This window comes from Dipteris shenzhenensis, chromosome 25, assembly GCF_047967505.1.
Source record: "Dipteris shenzhenensis isolate YYH24624 ecotype China chromosome 25, Dip_SZ_1.0, whole genome shotgun sequence".
NCBI lineage: Eukaryota > Viridiplantae > Streptophyta > Polypodiopsida > Gleicheniales > Dipteridaceae > Dipteris > Dipteris shenzhenensis.
In genome coordinates, this window is record NC_141620.1 from 6,362,877 (window position 1) to 6,381,741 (window position 18,865).

At 39.1% G+C, this 18,865-nt stretch overlaps 1 protein-coding gene across 1 annotated transcript; it reads left to right on the top strand.

Annotated features, from left to right (window-relative positions):
• Positions 1-206: 206 nt before the first annotated feature.
• LOC147885374 (pentatricopeptide repeat-containing protein At2g33680-like) lies at positions 207-4,058 on the top strand. The gene has a single exon (XM_087397060.1). The coding sequence runs from the start codon at positions 747-749 to the stop codon at positions 3,942-3,944; it is 3,198 nt and encodes a 1,065-aa protein (XP_087253186.1). The 5' UTR covers positions 207-746; the 3' UTR covers positions 3,945-4,058.
• Positions 4,059-18,865: the final 14,807 nt, after the last annotated feature.

Below are 18,865 nucleotides of genomic sequence, written 5' to 3' on the forward strand. Positions count from 1 at the left end.
TTACAAAATTGAGAAAATGTTTTTTTCCGGTGAAAATGAAAATGGTTCATTGTATATAGTTTGCAGGTTCATTGTATATAGTTTGCAGGTTTTCTGTGAACACTGCTGCTAACCCTTTTGAATTTGCCCGAAAAGTATCCGAGGTGGATACTGTAAACGTTGCTTTCAAGTTGCCCTCACACGATTGGCCCACCCTTGGGATTTCTATTGGCATCTTTTAAAGAGAGTTGATTTGGGATTTCTCTTGGACGAGTGTCTACACAGCTCTCCAGACCCTGCGAACGAGCTGGCTTGTAATTTGAAGGGCCCGTCACTAATAAAGGAAAATAACAGTCTCTTTCTCGACGAGGGGGCGCCCACCCTTATCTTAAGCACACTTTCTCATTCCTGCCACAGGTCTCCGTAGCGAAGCTGAATTTTAGGGAATGGGACCTTGGGAGCCAAGGTTTCTACAACTTAGCAGAACAGAGAACCGTTACTCTTGCCACAAGCTCCTGTACGTAACCTTTGAATTCTTAAACTACTACTTGGATTCTCTGTACCCAAGGCTTCATATTTTCAGTTGTTGTCAGACTAGCAAGCTGAGCTTGCACCACAATAGCATGACTCAGGAGTCCACTCTCATCGAAGTTCTGGACCCAAGGAAAGAGGCCGGGGGTAGCGTTAAAATTACATGCTAAGATGATGACGTCTCCTTAGGCTGTGGAGACCATGGTCGCGGGGAGAAGCTAGCACGGTCCAGCTTTATGTGCAAGGCCAGCTTTATATATGGTGTTCAACTGGATGCAACCGCTGCGAAAGGGCAGTGGTTGGGAGATGCTGAGCTTAGAGGACGTTTTAGTATTTTGGACCGAATGGCTGGATTATGTTCGGTTGAGAACTTTATCTGCACCTTACAAATGTGCAGGAAAAGAAAAAATATTGCATATGCCAAGCTTGCATATGCTCACATTTGCAACAATGGATTGGAGGCCCATGGTACTGTTGGAAACTACATTGTGCCAACCTTTGTGGAATGTGGAAGTCTGTCTGATGCTCAGCAGGCTTTTAGCAGGTTGGTTCATCGGAATGAGCATTCATGGACTTCCCTTATAGTAGGGTGTAGTCATTGTGGGCAAACGCAGCATGCTCTCAAGTTGTACCAGAAAATGCAAGAGGATAGTGTACATCCTAGCAGTTATACACTTGTGGCAATACTAAAAGCTTGTGCTAAGTTGAAAGATGTGGAAAGGGGCAGAGACATACATGCTACGATTGCACAGAAGGGATTCAGATGTGATCTTTTTCTTGGCAACTCTTTGGTTGATATGTATGCCAAATGTGGCTTTCTTGCAGAGGCATGGGAAGTATTTGACAGGCTGCCTGTTCGAGATGTTGTGTCATGGAATGCTCTAATTGGAGGCTGTGTTGGTCATGAAGCGCTGAGCTTTTATGAACAGATGCAACGGGAAGGCATCTCTCCAGATGCTGTCACGTTTGTTTCCACCTTGAAAGCTAGTGGCAGCATAAGAGCCATAGGCAAGGGCCGAGAAATACACATGCAGATCACACAAAAAGGATTGGAAAGAGAGCTTTTTGTCGGCAATACCTTGGTTGACATGTATGCCAAATGTGGCTCACTCTCAGAGGCACAGGGAGTCTTTGATAGGCTGCCAGTTCGAGATGTTGTGTCATGGAATGCACTTACTGCAGGATATGCTGAACATGGTGCTGTTCAGGAAGTGTTGACATGTTATGAACAGATGCAACTGTGGGGCATCTCTCCATGTGAAGTCACATTTCTTTGTGCCTTACGGGCTTGTGGCAGCATAGGATCCATAGACAAGGGAAGGGAAATTCATGGGCAGGTTGCAGAGAAGGGATTGGAAAGAGATCTTTTTGTCGGTAACACTTTGGTGGACATGTATGCCAAATGTGGCTCACTCTCAGAGGCACGGAATGTCTTTGACAAGCTGCCAGTTCGAGATGTTGTATCTTGGAACGCACTAATTGCAGGATATGCTGAACATGCACCTGGTCAGGAAGTGCTAAAATGTTTTGATCAGATGCAACAGGAGGGCATCCTTCCGGTGGCTGCCACGCTTGTTTGCATCATAAAAGCTTGCGACAGTATAGAACTGGGAAGAATAGTGCACATGGAGATCACACACAAGGGATTCGAAAGTGAGCTTTTTGTTGGCAACAGTTTGGTCGACATGTATGCCAAACGTGGCTTGCTTCAAGATGCGCGAGAAGTCTTTGACAAGCTGACAGTTCGAGATGTTGTGTCTTGGAACATGCTAATTGCGGGGTATGCTGAACATGGACCTGGTCAAGAAGCACTGAATTCTTTTCACCAGATGTTATCAGAGGGCATTCATCCAGACAGTGTCATGTTTGTTTGCATCTTGAGAGCGTGTGGCAATATTGGAACCATATGCAAGGGTCGAGAAATACATAAGGATGTCACTTTAAAGGGATTTGATAGAGATCTTTTTGTTGGCAATACGTTGGTTGACATGTATGCCAAGTGTGGCTCACTGTCGGAGGCACAGGAAGTCTTTGACAAGTTACCAGTTCAAAATGTTGTGTCATGGGCTGCACTAATTGCAGGATATGCTGATTGCGGACTTGGACAGGAAGCACTGATTTTTTTTGAACAGATGCAGTGCAAGGGTGTCGTTCCAGATGCTGTCACATTTGCCTGTGCCTTGAAAGCTTGTGGCAGCCCAGGAGCCATTGACAAAGGCCGAAAAATACATGCCGAGATCATCCAAGAGGGTTTGGAAAGTGAACTTTTCATCAGCAGCACCTTGGTTGACATGTATGCCAAATGTGGTTCGCTTCCAGAGGCCCAGGATGTCTTTGACAAGCTGCCAGTTCGAACTGTTGTGCTATGGGCTGCACTGATTTCAGGATATGCTGAACATGGACCTGGTCAGAAGGCTCTGGAATATTGTGAACAGATGCAATTGGAAGGAGTCTCTCCAGATGCTGTAACATTTTCTTGTATCTTGAAAGCTTGTGGCAGCATAGGAGCCATAGACAAAGGCCGAGAGATACATGCTGAGATCATACAAAGGGGGTTTGAAAGAGAGCACTTTCTTGGCAACGCTTTGGTTGACATGTATGGCAACATTGGCTCACTTTCAGAGGCACGGGATATTTTTGACAAGCTGCTTTTTAAAAACGTTGTGACATGGAGTGCAATGATAAAAGGATATGGTGTGCACCATCAGGGTAGCCTGGCTATACAATGTTTTGAGGACATGCAAAATCTGGGTGTGAAGGCAGATGCCATTACATTCACATGTCTTCTTACTGCATGCAGCCACAATAACCTGGTATGCAAGGGGCAGGAATATTTCAAATTGATCAGAGAATACGGTGTTGCACCAACAGTAGATCACTATACTTGCATGGTTGATCTTCTTGCCCGATCAGGACATTTATATGAGGCAGAGAAGTATCTCCACTCTATTCAGTGTCCTGCATCTGAAGGACCTTGGACAGCTTTGCTTAGTGCCTGCAAGTCTTATGAGGAACCAGAAATAGGATTGAGATGCTTTCAAAAGCTTGTCGAGATGAATCCAGAATCTTCGGTTTCCTATGTGCTCATGGCAAACATCTATGCCAGCACTGGCAGGTTGGAAGATGCTTCTCGGATAGAGGAGCTGAGGAAACACGCAGGGGCAAAGAAAAAGCTCGCAATCGCTTTGATAGAAGTTAGCAACAAGGTGCATGACTTTGTGGTAGGTAACAACGAAAGTAAGGAAATTTCAGCAATTCTAGAAATCTTGAGTTCACGCAATAAGGCTGAAGGGCATGTACCGAATCTAGATTTGGTCTTGAGATCTAATTTTTATGAGAAGAAGGAAGCTGCATTGTGTGATTGTGCAGAGGACTTGCTGATAGGTTCTGGGCCCTTTCAATATGCCACAAAGACAAACGACCTGTTTAATTAAGAATTTGAGGATGTCTAATGATTACAATACATGTAAGATAAGACCCAAGATGGAAAACTGCGAGATCATTGCTCCTGCTGATTACTGCATCCGTCATTCAAGAATGGGTTTTGTTGTTAGGAAGAGATTTTGTGATTTGTTACACAAGTGTAGCTGTATCAAGGAAAGTAAGAGCATTGAGAAATAGAACAAAATTTAGAGTAAACATAGATTAGAATCATAAAAAACAAGAGTGCATGTATGCACAAAAGCACTGGCCCAACAAATACATGACTAAGACTACGCTCACAAGAGCTCGTAACTCAGCCTTGGTTGCAACCTAAATAATATATTGTCATGGACTACAACCATATGAAATATCATCCTTCGATCTTGCATCCCATGTGGCATCTCTAGTACTGATTTTGAATCTTATTTGCATCGAGAACATGCATCAAAAGAGAGAAATGTTGTTAAGAGTTCAGGCTGAAGCAACATCTATAATATTAGAGTCCAATAGTATCGACTAAGTACTTTATTGTATCAAATAAACAATCATCGGGGCTTGACAATGCAAGACATTGTCAATTGAGTGCTAGTTAATTTCAACACTAAATGCGAGATTTGGGTTTGTACTTGCAGCAAGAATTACAACTTCATCATCAAATTGAGTTGTTGTTTCAACAATTGGTTCAAAGAGGTAAGAGTGTATAAAGCTGTCATCATACAAGATGGGTCGAATACATGTTTTCATTGCCACATACATATCTTTCCAGTTGCAAATGACCACACTTGAATTGGTCTTAAAAGAAACTACGAAAGCCATGCAATGGCAATTTTATCTCCCCGAAGACCTGTTGCATGATATCGGAACACTCATTCGTGTAAGATATTCGTCGTGTGTTTTCACTCCATGCTCACATACAAAGTTCAAATCCAAATATGTGTTGAAACAGCTTATTGTGTGCTTGTCATTGTTCTGCAAGTTCAAAACAAAATTTTGGATTGTTATAGTCCGTAGTTATTCAAAGGTCATCCCATTTTTCAACAAGTACACGACTACGTCAAATAAATAATCGCTTGGTGTGTAACCATAATGCATAACACAGCTATGTTCTGTTTGTGCAAGATGTTATTAATTATTTTATTTGGGTCACTTGTTGTTTTGAATGCCAGACTCGCCTTTTTTTTTCTTAAAAGAGAAAAAATATGTCAACATGGCTACCTTTATAGTTTTAAATGAATCACTTTGATGTCCTCCAAGAAGCCATGCATAGCTTAGTAAAGAGAATAGAAAATAACTAAAACAATGAGGTTTTATAAATGATATCTCTTGCACCAGTTGTTTTATGCAAAGTGTTGATGGCAACTTTCCTTTTTTTTTTTCTTTATTTGACATTTTTTTCTTTTACAGTCTCAGTAAAGTCTCAGTAAACAATAATCTTTTCACTAATCGGTATAAAGCCCGTTTGACAAGCATAAAGCCTATTTCCAAGTGAGAATTATGAAAAGATAAGCATAGTCCTAGAGTAGATGACACCTTATTTATGCAACTTGTTGGTAGCTTAATATAACCGTTGCCACAAGATTAGGCATACGCTATAAGTCATTGTAGTATCCCAATATGTGGCTTATGCGCGCGCGCACACACACACACACAGGCACACACACACACACACACACACACACATAAAAGATCTTGCAAGAAGACGTCATGGCAAGGCAGCATGGATTGCAAGATCTGTTTTCTCCATCTATCTTCTATGACCAACTTGAGAAATGGAAAGAATGAACGTTGATTTTGGAAGAATGGAAATCAATCCTACTTTCAGAGTTCCACGTCTGCCAAGGATATGAACTCACAACCTTTGCTCCCAAGCCCACCTCAGTCTCATTGGCTTCTCCCTAAAAGTAGCCACCTTGGCAAACATAGGGCATCCCAACACATGACGTCTCAGAAGGCATGGCTTTGGACCTTTCATCCCTTACAGATCGGTGTACCTCCTTCTCAAGAAGAGTGAAGCATTCACAAGGTTCACCATGTTCCATCATGTGGCCCAACTCTACACAAGTCAAACTCTTGATTCTCCACTCAAATAATGGTGGTGAATACTTCTCTAATCCCTAGACATGGCATTTGCCACCACCAGAAGACAATTCAAGATACTCTTGAACAAAATTTGAGGGCTATTCAAAAGAACTAACCACCATTGAGCTTTGGAGTGGCCACCATCAACCACATCATCATCTTTGTGTGTTTGACTCCATTTCCTAAGTCTCAAGAGTGTGTGCTCATTTGCTACGATCACCCCGATGGCATCATGTCTTACACATTCTACAGCTAATGAACATGGAACATCCTTTATTCACCCAATGTGATTTTCAATGAACAAGTTTCTTTGGGCGCAATGCAAGACACCAGTCAACCTAGCCACATCATGATCATGAGTGAGAATGATTAGACCTGACTGGCACTGCCAAATCTAGCCAACCCATGAATTCACCTCGTGCCCCTGCCACTAATCAATCAGCCACAATTCCTACCAATCTACCACTACTAGCTCCATGCCCAATGGCTATCCTAGTGATCACACACATTCCTTGAAGCAAATTGTTTTGCAATTGCATGCTTGTGCTCACGATGGCATGCAAACTACAGGCATGACTCCACATTCTCAAAGTCTCCATTTTGACATCACCCCCACCCACTTTGAGGATCAACCGCCGCTAGTGCATGATGACCAAGTGGAGGACCTCCTTACCTTGATGCTCTAGGTCAACCTCTTTAGGTTCAACCTTCTCGACCAACCTCACCTCATCTTCTTGAATTTGTGCCCTCTTCGCAACCTCACTATTCTATTCCTCCACCAAAGGAGGCTACTCTGAGGGATTCTAAGACTCCCTTCCTTGAATCAATGCCCTAGTGCAATGGGTGACGATCATGTTACTATTCACATCACTCTCTCTAAGTCCAAGTCCTTAAGTGGCGTGTAGTGATGGACACCAAATTCAAATCTCTCCAAAAGAATCAGGCTTGATATCTCATGCCAAATCACTAGAACAACCACATCATCGACTCCAAGTGGCTCCTCAAGAAAAAGTTCCACTCTAGCACACTATAAATCAAGGCTCCTGGCTTTGTGGGTTTTGGCAAATTTATGGCATCGACTACATAGAAGCTTATGCTCCCATCATACCTATGCAAAGTCTACATTGCCATTGTTACATCCTAGTCCATTAGAAGGATGTGAAGCTAGAGTGCATCATTGCTCTTATGATATCTATATTTTCCAAACCATCTAAGGTCTACTCAAATGAATGGTACTCATTTTTCATTGTTTTTAGTCGGAGTGCATGGCTATGGGCCATTGTTTTGTTCCCCATAGAAAATAACTTTTTATTAATGCTTGTAAAAATCCAGCCATACAAATCAGTAATCCTTGCGGCACTGATCATATGAGAAACCAACAAGATATAAAACTAGCTAGCAACTAGCTGGTTTTTAGAAAACCTAGTTCACTGCCTAGGGATTCTTACAACAGGAACTAGCAACTAAGGTGGAGGACTATACATCCAATGAATATATAGAATACACCTCCAAGACAAGCCTTGCAAAAACCCACCCACCTCTTAGCAATCATCCAATGTCCTAATTATGTCCCATGCTCCCAAATGGCATGCAAGGTATAGATAATGTCTTGCCAAATAAACACCTATTTCATTAATTTTGGACTTTTTCTGTTGTTTTTGGACAAAGCCCAAAAATCCTTCCCAAATGAAAAGTTTACTTTGTGAAAATATCCTTCCCAAATCAAAATTTTACTTTTGGAAAATATTCTTCCCAAATCAGAAGTTCACCTTGTGGCACTATCATATTCACATAAAAATCTTGTTTTTTCAATCTATACTTTTGCACCAACATGCAAGAATTTGAAATAATCCTATTTTAGAAATTCTAGCTATACCTAAGTTATTTGTTAATTTAATTATTTTTAATATTTTTCCTTGACGTGATAAATTTATAAATCGATGAAAGGAGACTTAAATATTTCATGTAAATAACATTGTCACTCGCGATATGCACAAAATTTTTAAAACTTTTAATAAATAGAAAAAGGACATGATGCCATAAGACTTAAGTTTTGTATTGAACCAAAGAATTATAATAGCAATTATAGCTATCATTATATGTTAACATTGAGAGACATTGCTCTCAGCTGGAGTCTTTGTATCCAAAATGATAAAGATTGAACATATGTTTACAATTTAAATTGTTGCTCTTAAAGAGCCTCAATTCGTGCCATCTGCATAATTCGACTCCCTATTGTCTTATTGCTCAATGTCACGATAATCCCTTGCCAGGTGCCATCTGCATTAACTCCCACTTGTCTTGCCAAGCCTTGCCCCTTGGGTGCATTGACTCCCCATTGTCTTATTGCTCAATGTGACAGTCCCTTGCCAGGTGCCATCTGAATTAACTCCCTATTGTCTTGCCAGGCCTTGACCCTTGGGTGACATCCAATGCATATTTTGACTCTCATTTGACATAGGAGGTGATGACTCTGATTATAATTGTCAATTGGCTTCTTGCCTAGTACCCAAATAAAATCCTTCAATGGACTTCAATACAAAGCTTTAATCATGGACATTCTTCATTTGCGCTGTCTCCTTCTACTTCCTCCATGGCGAGCGTCCTTAAAAATTCGTGTATATGCAAAATACTTTGCTATGGTATTTTTATTTTTCCTTCTACCTCATATCCCATGCGCTTCTTTGATTTCTTTGCCCTTGAATGCCAAGACACTATGATTGTCTCTGTCAAAACTTGTGAGACCACTTCATCATTTGGGACCCACTCCTTTATTATACAATTAGTATACAATGTGTTGTTATCCATATTCTCCTTCCTGCCCTTTGGCTCATACCATACCACTGTAAATGTTGTAGCTCTCCCTTGGTCATCTCTTTGCACATCAACTACTTTTGCAACCCAAAACTTCACATTCTCATATTCATAATTGGATGGCCGAACCACAACAAAACCATTGACATCTATATCTACTTGTGGCATAAACTCTCTCTTCTTCGGTCCACAATATGGACATGGGAGTAATGATACAAATTCATTTTCAAAGACTGGAGCTGGGCGCAAATCGTTATGAACATTTGGCCAAAACATATTGCATTCTTCCTTGACATCCTTTGAGCGCCGCATTCTCTCAAGGTCCTTTATTCAATTTCGTGTCTTGTTAATTACAGTGGTAGTGTGTTCTCTCCAAGTAGGCTTTGAATCAGGATATCTCCGAAGCATTTCCTCTTTGTATGTAATAAATGCTTTTAATCCTTCTATTTCATAGTTAGACCTCTCATTGAATTCTTGTATAGGAGCCCATGTTGGATACCTTTCCTTGCTGGGAATTGAAGTTAAGAGACTATAAGGTTCTTCACGTTCCCATTTTATATCATGAGAATACTATTGTCATTGCATTACGGGTTTTTCATCTTTTTAAAAAAAAATGAAAGTAGTGTGGATTGGTATGACCTATCAATGCATCACCACCCATTTGTATGAAAGGTAGAATGAAGCTCTTCCAATCATACATTCTTTCGAGCCTCTCACATACTGTACTTTCCTTACGACCACCAACTTGCCTGCCACATCTTCTTACCAAGTCATCTATTGTCTCCAAATCCTTGCATTTAAGCTCTCTTGAGACTGTGCTAAAAACCTGATCGATATCCTCATGTATATGCCCAACATACAAAAATCCACATTCGACCTCATTGAAGATTTGATGAGCAACTAGCATGGAGCAGAATGCAAACATGAGTATATTCTTATTTTCTCACCAACAATTATCAGCTTGTATTCTTAAAGTCGGTGGTAGGCGACCTTTTTCTGCATGTACATTGCGAATTGCCTTCATAATAGATGTTACAACTTGATTGCTATCATGTAGATGCAAGGAATCAATCCATATATCTGCAAAGAACTTAATTCCATGCACTAATACTCCACATAGATGTGTCTTTAGAAAGTGCTTTCCTTGTAATTTAGGTGGAGTGGCAACAAAACGAGGCAATGTTGTTGTATTCTGATCCATGCCATCTACAATAAGGCACATGTAGTCATCGGGATGCGAAATAGCTTGCTCCTTCCAAAATGCATATTTTTGTCTGGAATGTCGAATAAGGTCATGATGAGATTTTTGATTTTTTTTATATAATTCCCTTTGATTTGGACATGTTGCACTCTCAATCGCTTGCTTTAAATCATCACAGACATTACACTTTGATATTTTTTGCCTCCTTGGGATTTTAACATATCCAAAGTTCTTCTTTCAAAGAGTATACAAAGTATGAGAAGAAGCTACGGCATCCCCTCTTTGCCTTTGCTTTTCTGCAATAGAGTCAAATACTTCGAGCTTTGTCAAGTAGATTAGCATAGATTAGATTGCCTTAGAGGAGAGACAATTCTCCAAGTTGCCAATCGAAGCCATGCTCAAATTTTTCTAACTAGTTCCTAATCATTGTCAGTCCCTTCGTTCACATGCGGTTTAACACTCATAACATGCTATTAAATAAGACCTTTTACCATTTACCAAGAAGTTTATCAGTGGGCAGATTGCATGAGCAGATAGCAGATTCAGTGGACAGATTACATGTCATGGGGCATATTGGAGCTTGATGATTATTGGTTATTTTTATTGCATTTGTATAAATATTTAAGCTCATTTATCGTCATAAAAAAACTTGTAAAGCCTTCTAGGCTAATTTTTACATTTATTTTAGTGGGTAGATTGCATCAGTTGGGTATCAGTGCACAAATATCAATGGATGGATAGATTACATGTCATCACGAAGATTGAAGCTTTATCACTAGAGGGCAAATCAATGGATGGACAGATTACATGTTTTCATGAAGATTGAAGCTTTATCACTAGAGAACATTTATTGGCTAATTTTCTTACATTTGTAAAGCTTTATTGGCTAATTTTCTTACATTTGTACAAATATTTAAGCCTTGTAAAGCCTTCTAGGCTAGGCTATTTCCCACATTTATTGCTATAAAATACTTTGTAAAGCCCTCTCCGCTATTGGTCACATTTATTGCCATATGAAGCCTTGTAAAGCCTTTTGGGCTATTTCCCACATTTATTGTATCAAGCATTGTATATTGTACTTTACTTGTATGTATCTAAATTCTTCATTATCTTTTCTTGTAGGATTATGGAGCAATCAACTAATGTGGGGGCTATCCTAAATGACTCTGAGATTAGAGCATGGGTCTCTGATGTCACTTTGAATTTGAAAGGAAAGGAATATAGCCCCAATGGCTTTGGTAGGTGGACTCAATATCACATGGGCAGAAGAGCTTGGTTTCTTCATCAAAAGGAAAAGAGACTCTTTCTACTTATGTCAAAAAGGGAGTTCAATGATGTTGAAGATCCATGGGATGCTACATTCTTCAAAAAAGATATGACTTCAAGCCTTGTAGTAGGCATAATGATAGAGCCAAAAGAGACTTTTGTGATATTTTCACAAAGAGTTCAGATCTTGAAGTTGGCGGTCTTCATTTTGTTGTGTCAAGGAGAGACTCAAAGACCTTTATGATGCCTCCTCCTCAACCATCAAAGTTTCTAGAGCTGCAAAGTATATTGGAGGCTCTTGCATATACTTAGGAGCAATTTCCTAGTGTGGTGGCAAAAAGGATGCATGCAAAGATTATGTTTGAGTACTTTCAGGATGCACAATATGCTCCTCAGATTCAAGGATCTTCACATGAAGGAGATCAAGCACAGACTTCGATGCAGGGGCAAGAAGAACATGCACACTGTCGTGCACGGGAATTTAAAAAAATTGAAGAAGATGAAGGTCGATCCACTGCAATTATGCTAGAAGCTCTTGCTAGCAAACCACGACGTGAAATGCAAAAGGCTAGTACTACAAGAGCCACGGTTCCAAGCAGTAAAAAAAGGCATCGTCCCACTATAGAGAAAGATCATGTGGATGAAAAATGGTTAAAAGAAGAGAAAGATGAAGAAGACTCAGAACCTGAGGCTGAAGATGATCAGGATGAACTCACATCAATCAAAAATCTTAATCTGCATCTTAATGAAGCAGTAATAGATGATGATGTGGGATATATCTGGGGTCAAAGGACGTGGTTTGTGAATGCCAAAGATGTGGAAGCTGCAGCTATCTTTACTAATAGCCGAAGCCTTGATATATCCTATGCACTGCAAATATATGAGGCTTTGAGAGATGGAAAGAAACCTGTGGCAAGCAACGTGGTCCTGCGCCCAATAATGTTTTGTCCAATCAAAAATAGCTTCTTGGATCAAATAACATTTACAGGGCCTACACATGTCGAGGAAACCTTTAGTCGATTCTTTAAAGACACTCTTAAAAATATTCCACATGAACAAGGCGAAGAGGCACAAGGTGAGAATATGTTAAAGAAAGCAAAGAAGGAATTCCTCCTTCATTGCAGATTCCAGCCCATTGATGGTCAACATTGGGCTTATGCTTGTAATCAGATCGCCAAAGAAGCAAAGGAGGTCAAAAGACTCACTTCAGAACAATTTGCAAAGATAAGTTTATTCCATTATTATCCTACAACAATCTGTATATTCAAGCATGAGATCAAGTATTTGATTGAGTCCGAAACACTTAATCATTATTTCCATGGAAAGCGTAAGATATCCTCAACATCAGAGGTCTTACAGAAGGCAAGGGTTATATGGACAACATTTGGTTCTCCAAATCCTGATTTGAAGTGAAAGGTCACAAAAGTAGATGCCGACACACTCACAAACTTCTATACTTCTTTGAGTGCAGTTGTGCCTAGGGGAACTCAAGAGCGAGAAGAAAATATGACAAGCCTCAAGGTAGTGAGAGACAGATATGCCGACTACACTTCTATCATATTTCATCCTGTTGAAGTGTTTAATGAGATGGTTGAAGTGTGCATTGCTTGTGAGCATGGAGAGTTGACCTATGAAGCTCCTTTGTTTGTCTCTGGAAAGTCAAAGGTAATGGATAAGAAGGAGTTGACGGCAAGGATGTGGCGGCCTATAAAGTACTTACCTGGCAAGTATGTATCCATGCCAGCATAAAAACTTTTAAAGAAAGAATGGTTTTTTTGGAAAGAAAGACAAAGACCACTGCATGGAAGAATGCATCAATGTATAAGTGAGGCGTGATGCAGTGTATAGTGCCATTAAGTATTTGCTATCAGAGAAACAAATTCCACTTAGTCATTGTAACATTGACTATAATGTGGTCAAGCATATAAGCCACAACTATTCTTCATCAATGAAGTTTCTAGCGATGATATCCATAACTTCATTGATAGAATAGTATACACCACCATTAGCAAAGTGGCAATTTGCAACATTGTCATTTTTGTTGATAAAAAAGATGAAGAAGCCATGCAAGTTACTCTAGAGCGAGCATATTCATCAGATTTGAAGATCTATAGTGGTGTTTATGCAGCAAAGAGAGGCAAGAGAGAATATGGCATAGCGATTCAATCTCTTGAATCATTCTTCTTGTGTATGCAGAGTCCCAACCCTGATCACTCCTTACAAAAGAACATAAGAGGGAATTCAAATAATTTGAGATTGATGCTAAAAGAGCAAGATATTCGTAGGTTCATACATTATCAAAAAAACAACAATGGAAGTCCTGCAAAAAGTGGGAGTCTCTTGCTTACCATGATGGAGAATTTGCTACCGGCAGGTTGGGAGGTCACCTTGTGCAAGATGGGATATTTATTTGAGGATCTCCTCAGAAAAGGCAACTCCACAACTATTATTGAAAATGAGCATTTCATGGCTTATTTTCAGCTTCAAGCAGATCTAACCATAGGCTATGAAAAAGAGCAGAGCACAAGGAGACTGATGACATGGATGATGACCTTGAAGACCATAATGTCCCAGTTGATGATGATGAAAAGATGGACTTACATGACCCGTTTAGAGAGAGGTTGGTGGATGAAGAGAAAGATGATAATGCCTTCTTTGATAATTATGGCTCGTAGGGTTATGTAAAAAGGCCACTACAACAATACTTAGCGGTATGAACTCTCTATTTCTCAACTAAATACAATTTTTTAAATAAGATTTAAATTTAAAGATAATGAATCTAATCTCTCATATTTGTTTACAGGCAATAGAGGGAGAAGAAATGGATGAAGTCAATATGGAGGCACTCCCTTCTACTTCAGCAATGCAACCACCTCTAAATTTGATTGAAGAATCCCATGAGCACAAGAGCTTTAAAGACACCATAGAAAAGCGGAATGACTACAAACACAGAATACAAGCTATGACAGAGATCCATTCCGCAAATTTAGCTGCATTGGATAAAATAGAAAGCTCATTTGAAGTTAGGATCATTTTGAAATGAGAACCTCAGTATTTGAGCTTTGGTAGAGAGGAGGTTTCAATCCTCTCCAATCCTTTAAAAGAGGTTAATGACAATGTTATCTTGGCCATTCTTAGGTAACGTTTGTTTATTTGTTGCTACTTCAATGAGCTAACATTTGTTTATTTGTTTACAGTGTAGTTATATCTCAATTTCCTAGTGCAGAATGCAAATCAATTCTATGAGCTAACGTTTGTTTATTTCTTGGTGAAGTGTAGTTATTTCTCAGCTTCCTAGTGCAGTGCAGAATCGTGTCTACATACTCGATGCTCTCCTTTCTTCTATTCTTAGCTCTCCTCAAAAGACTATAGAAGATGTTTGTACCTGGTTAAGCCCTTTGCATTTAGATGGGGTGCGAGTCATCTTTATGCCTTATCATGAGGAGTAAGTATCAACTCCAGCCTTATTTTTACTATTCTTTGGCAAGTTTGTGTAAAACAATAATCATTTTTAATCTAGTCGTGTAGCTCACATTGGAGTCTGATCGCTTGGGACCTTGAAGTTAACCGTTTATGGTTTGTGAATTCAATGGAAGGCTATCATGCCAACTCCCCAAGGTAATTATTCTCTTAATATTTTTGTTCCTTTCTTATTTTATATCTTATGATCATGACATATTAATATATTTAATATGTCATGATGGACAGTGCTGCATATCAGCTAGTATCTGTTGCCAGAACAACCATGGAGCAACAAGACCAAGTAGAATTCAAACGACATCTACTAGTGGAGCAAAAAGATGGGCACAGCTGTGGGTGGAGAGTTGCCTACAACTGCATGTTGTTTCTTAGAGAGATTTTTTATTTGGAGTTACCAGTCAAAATGGAATCATATACAGAAGCCGATCTACTAGTGTTTCGGGCTGAGAGTATTCAGCGTCTAATTGCTACCATTGGGAAACAACCTGAAAATATGACTACATTGCAGCATGTATAAAACCTTATCTTTATACTTGTATGCTTATTCAAGCCTTTAATTGGGATGTGTAAATCTCATAACTTTTTTATACTTTCCTCCGAGAAGAAGAGACCGAGTCTAATGAAAGCATACTATCTTTATACTTCTATGATTATTTAAACCTTTATTTTTATTTGGGATGTGTAAATCTCATAACTTTTTAAATTAAATTTCCTCCAAGAGGAGAGACTCACTCTAATGAAAGCATGTATGAAACCTTACTTTTTGAATTTTTGCTCCAAGAGAAGGAGAGACTCACTCTAATGAAAGCATGTATGAAACCTTATCTGTATACTTCTATGCAGTCTAATAAAAAAACCATTATTAATGTTGGGGAACAACCTAAAAATATGACTACATTGCAGCATGTATGAAATCTTATCTTTATATTTCTATGCTTGTTTAAGTCTTTATTTGGGATGTGTACATCTCATAACTTTTTTATATTTTTATAGCAGAAGGAGGATGTAGAAGACATAGCAAGTGAAGAAGAATACAATGTAGACTACTCTCTCCATAAGATGTCATGAAAATATGACTCTATTGCAGCAAATTGGAAGTTCATTCACCACTATATTGTTAATTCGACAACAATGTCATTTTTTTGAATTTGGTAAAGAAGAGATTTTAATCCTCTTGAATCCTAAGAAAGAGGTTAATGGCAAAGTCATTACAACCATCCTCAGGTTTGATGCAGCCTTTTCCTTGGCTTTATACTTTGCTTATTTTGATTAAACCCAAGAAGCTAATACTTTTTTTTTAAATATAGTAATGTTATAGCAAATTTTCCTCAAAATATACAAAGAGTTTCATATATGCTCGATCCTCTTATTTCGAAAGTACTTAGCAATAAAGAAGAAACCATAGAGGATGTTTGTAAGTGGTTGAAGCACGTTCCTATGAATGAGGCACGAGTTATCTTTACATCATATTATGAGAAGTAAGCATAAAACCCTACTTGTTTTTTCTATTGCGTTGCTAGAATTGTCTCAAACATAGTAATTATTCTTTATTGATAATGCAGCTCACATTGGAGTTTGGTGGTCATGGACATCTTTGCTAAGAAGTTCTTCTTTGCCAACTCAATGACATCTGTCCATGGCACTATGTTAGAGTAAGTATAGACTACACTTGTCACTTCTTGACATGTAGATTGATATGCAATGCACATATTCACTATTCTTATATGTTTTGATGTGCAGATCGGGGCTCGAAAGTTAGTAGGTGCTATCAACACAATAATGCGACTATGTGACTTGGCACAACAAATAGAGTATATAACATGTTAGGTATCACATCAAGAGGATAGACACATCTATAATTGTGGATGGAGGGTGGGCTACAATTGCTTTTTGGTACTTGGTCAAATTTTTGAGATACAAAATGACACCACACTGTCAACATATACGGACTTGCATCTCTATGCATTTATAACATGTACCATTCGAGCAATCATTAAGGGCAACATTATGGACCCTCCCACAAGTCAAATAGATAATGGCTCAGAGGAGTGCGAAATGAATGCTGTCAAAGAGTCAAAGGGGATAAAAGACCTCAACTCTACAAACATGGCTTCATTGAAAGAATTGGGAAGCTCTTTTAATGTTAGGGTTATGATTCAACATAGACCTCAGTATCTTGAATTTGGGGGAGAGGAGATTTCAATCCTCTCTAGAGCTTCAAATGAGGTCAATAACAATGTTATGATGGCCATTCTCAGGTTTGATACAAACTTTTTCTCTGCTTCATAATTCAATATTTTGAGTAAATCTAATAAGCTAATATTCATTTATTTGTTGGTGCAGTATAGTTATCTCACGATTTTGTAGAGCCGTACAAAACCATGTGTATATGTTGGATTCCCTCCTTTCTCCTATACTTAGCGATAGCAGAAAGACGATAGTCGATGTTTGTAAATGGTTACAGCCTTTACATTTACATGGCGTGCGAGTCCTATTTATGGCATATCATGAGATATAAGTATCATGGCAACCTTTATTTTCATCTTATACTGGCAACATTGTGTTAAATAATAATGGTTATTAATTATTCATGTAGGGAACATTGGAGTTTGGTGGTTTGCGACCTTGAAGACAACTATTGTTGGTTTGTCAACTCGATTGCAGGCTTTCATGGCTCAGTGCAAACGTAAGTATTCTATTAATCTGCTGTTACTTCTATATTATGTACCTTATGCAATAGACACACTAAGTTTTTTTAATATATCATGATGAGTAGGTCGATTGAGAAGTTGGTATTTGCTATCAGAGAAACTCATTGCTTCAGGATTGACTAGGAGCATTGATAGTGGAGTCCTAAGAGAGGAATGAGTGAAGAAGTGTGAGTTTTGGAAGGGAAAAGAAGAAGCTGTCATTTTCTGTTGGAAAGCATTTTGGATCATTTAGAGCTTGTTGTTGATGTTTTTTAGTGTCATATTTTGAATTGATAGGGAGATAGTTTAGAGGATTGCTAACGTGTGTGTGATAGCAAACTCCAACAAAAACACCCAAAATTGATGCTTGAAGTGGTTTTCAAAGTGGTTTTGGAAGGAGAAACTATCACATTTTGCAAAACACCCCATTTGTCATTCAAATGTTGTTGTTTTTTTGTTGTTTTTTGCATTGAGTAGGTAGACTAGGTAGTTTAGCATCCCCTATCACAAGAAACCTTGAACAAAACTTCAAAATCATCAAAAACCAATCGGCAAAATTGCAAGTTGCTATCTCATCGCTATAGCTCAGTATCCCATCGACCCATTGCCTTAGTCCCTATCCCACCGACTGACACGTGTCAGCTACCTAACCCACCTACCAGATTTATGGTATGATAGGATGGTTGACCCAGTGCTATAGTTGTATCCCTTTGACCGGTTCCATCCATCTATCCCACTGACCAAAGCCATATTGATCATCCTGTTGACTTGCTATCCCATCGAGTCGATGCTTTAACTGTATCTTGCTAGGTCAGTGCTTTAACTGTATCCCACCAGGTCGATGCTTTAACTGTATTTTGTCGAGTCAATGCTTTAGCTCTATCCCATCGGGTTAGTGCTTTAACTCTATCCCACCAGGTGAGTGCTTAAATTCGCTCTATCCTGCCGGGTCGATACTTTAACTGTATCTCGCTAGGTCGGTGCCTTAGTTCTATCCCACCGGGTGAGTGTCTTAGCTCTATCCCCCCGTCTGGAGGGATAGCTCTAGGAACACAAAAATTAGGAAAAATCGAGGATATAAGTGTATTGTATCACCTAAAAATTGGGACCTTGAGCATCAAGAAATGATTAAATTTGCATGCAGATTGCATTGAAATAATTTGCCCCTTGACCCCGCATCGAGGTAGACTCAACTTGATCACTATCTAAAACAAGACCAAGTCACAAATATCTTCACCAAGCCACTTGCCCGTGACAAGTTTGCACACTTTTGACATCATCTTGGTCTTTGCCCATTGTAACTTAAGAGGGGGTAATGATGGTAAGTTGTGCAGATTTACTTAGTGTAAAATCTTCCATTGTATAGTCACTATGCCCATCACATAGTATGTTCATCTTTTTA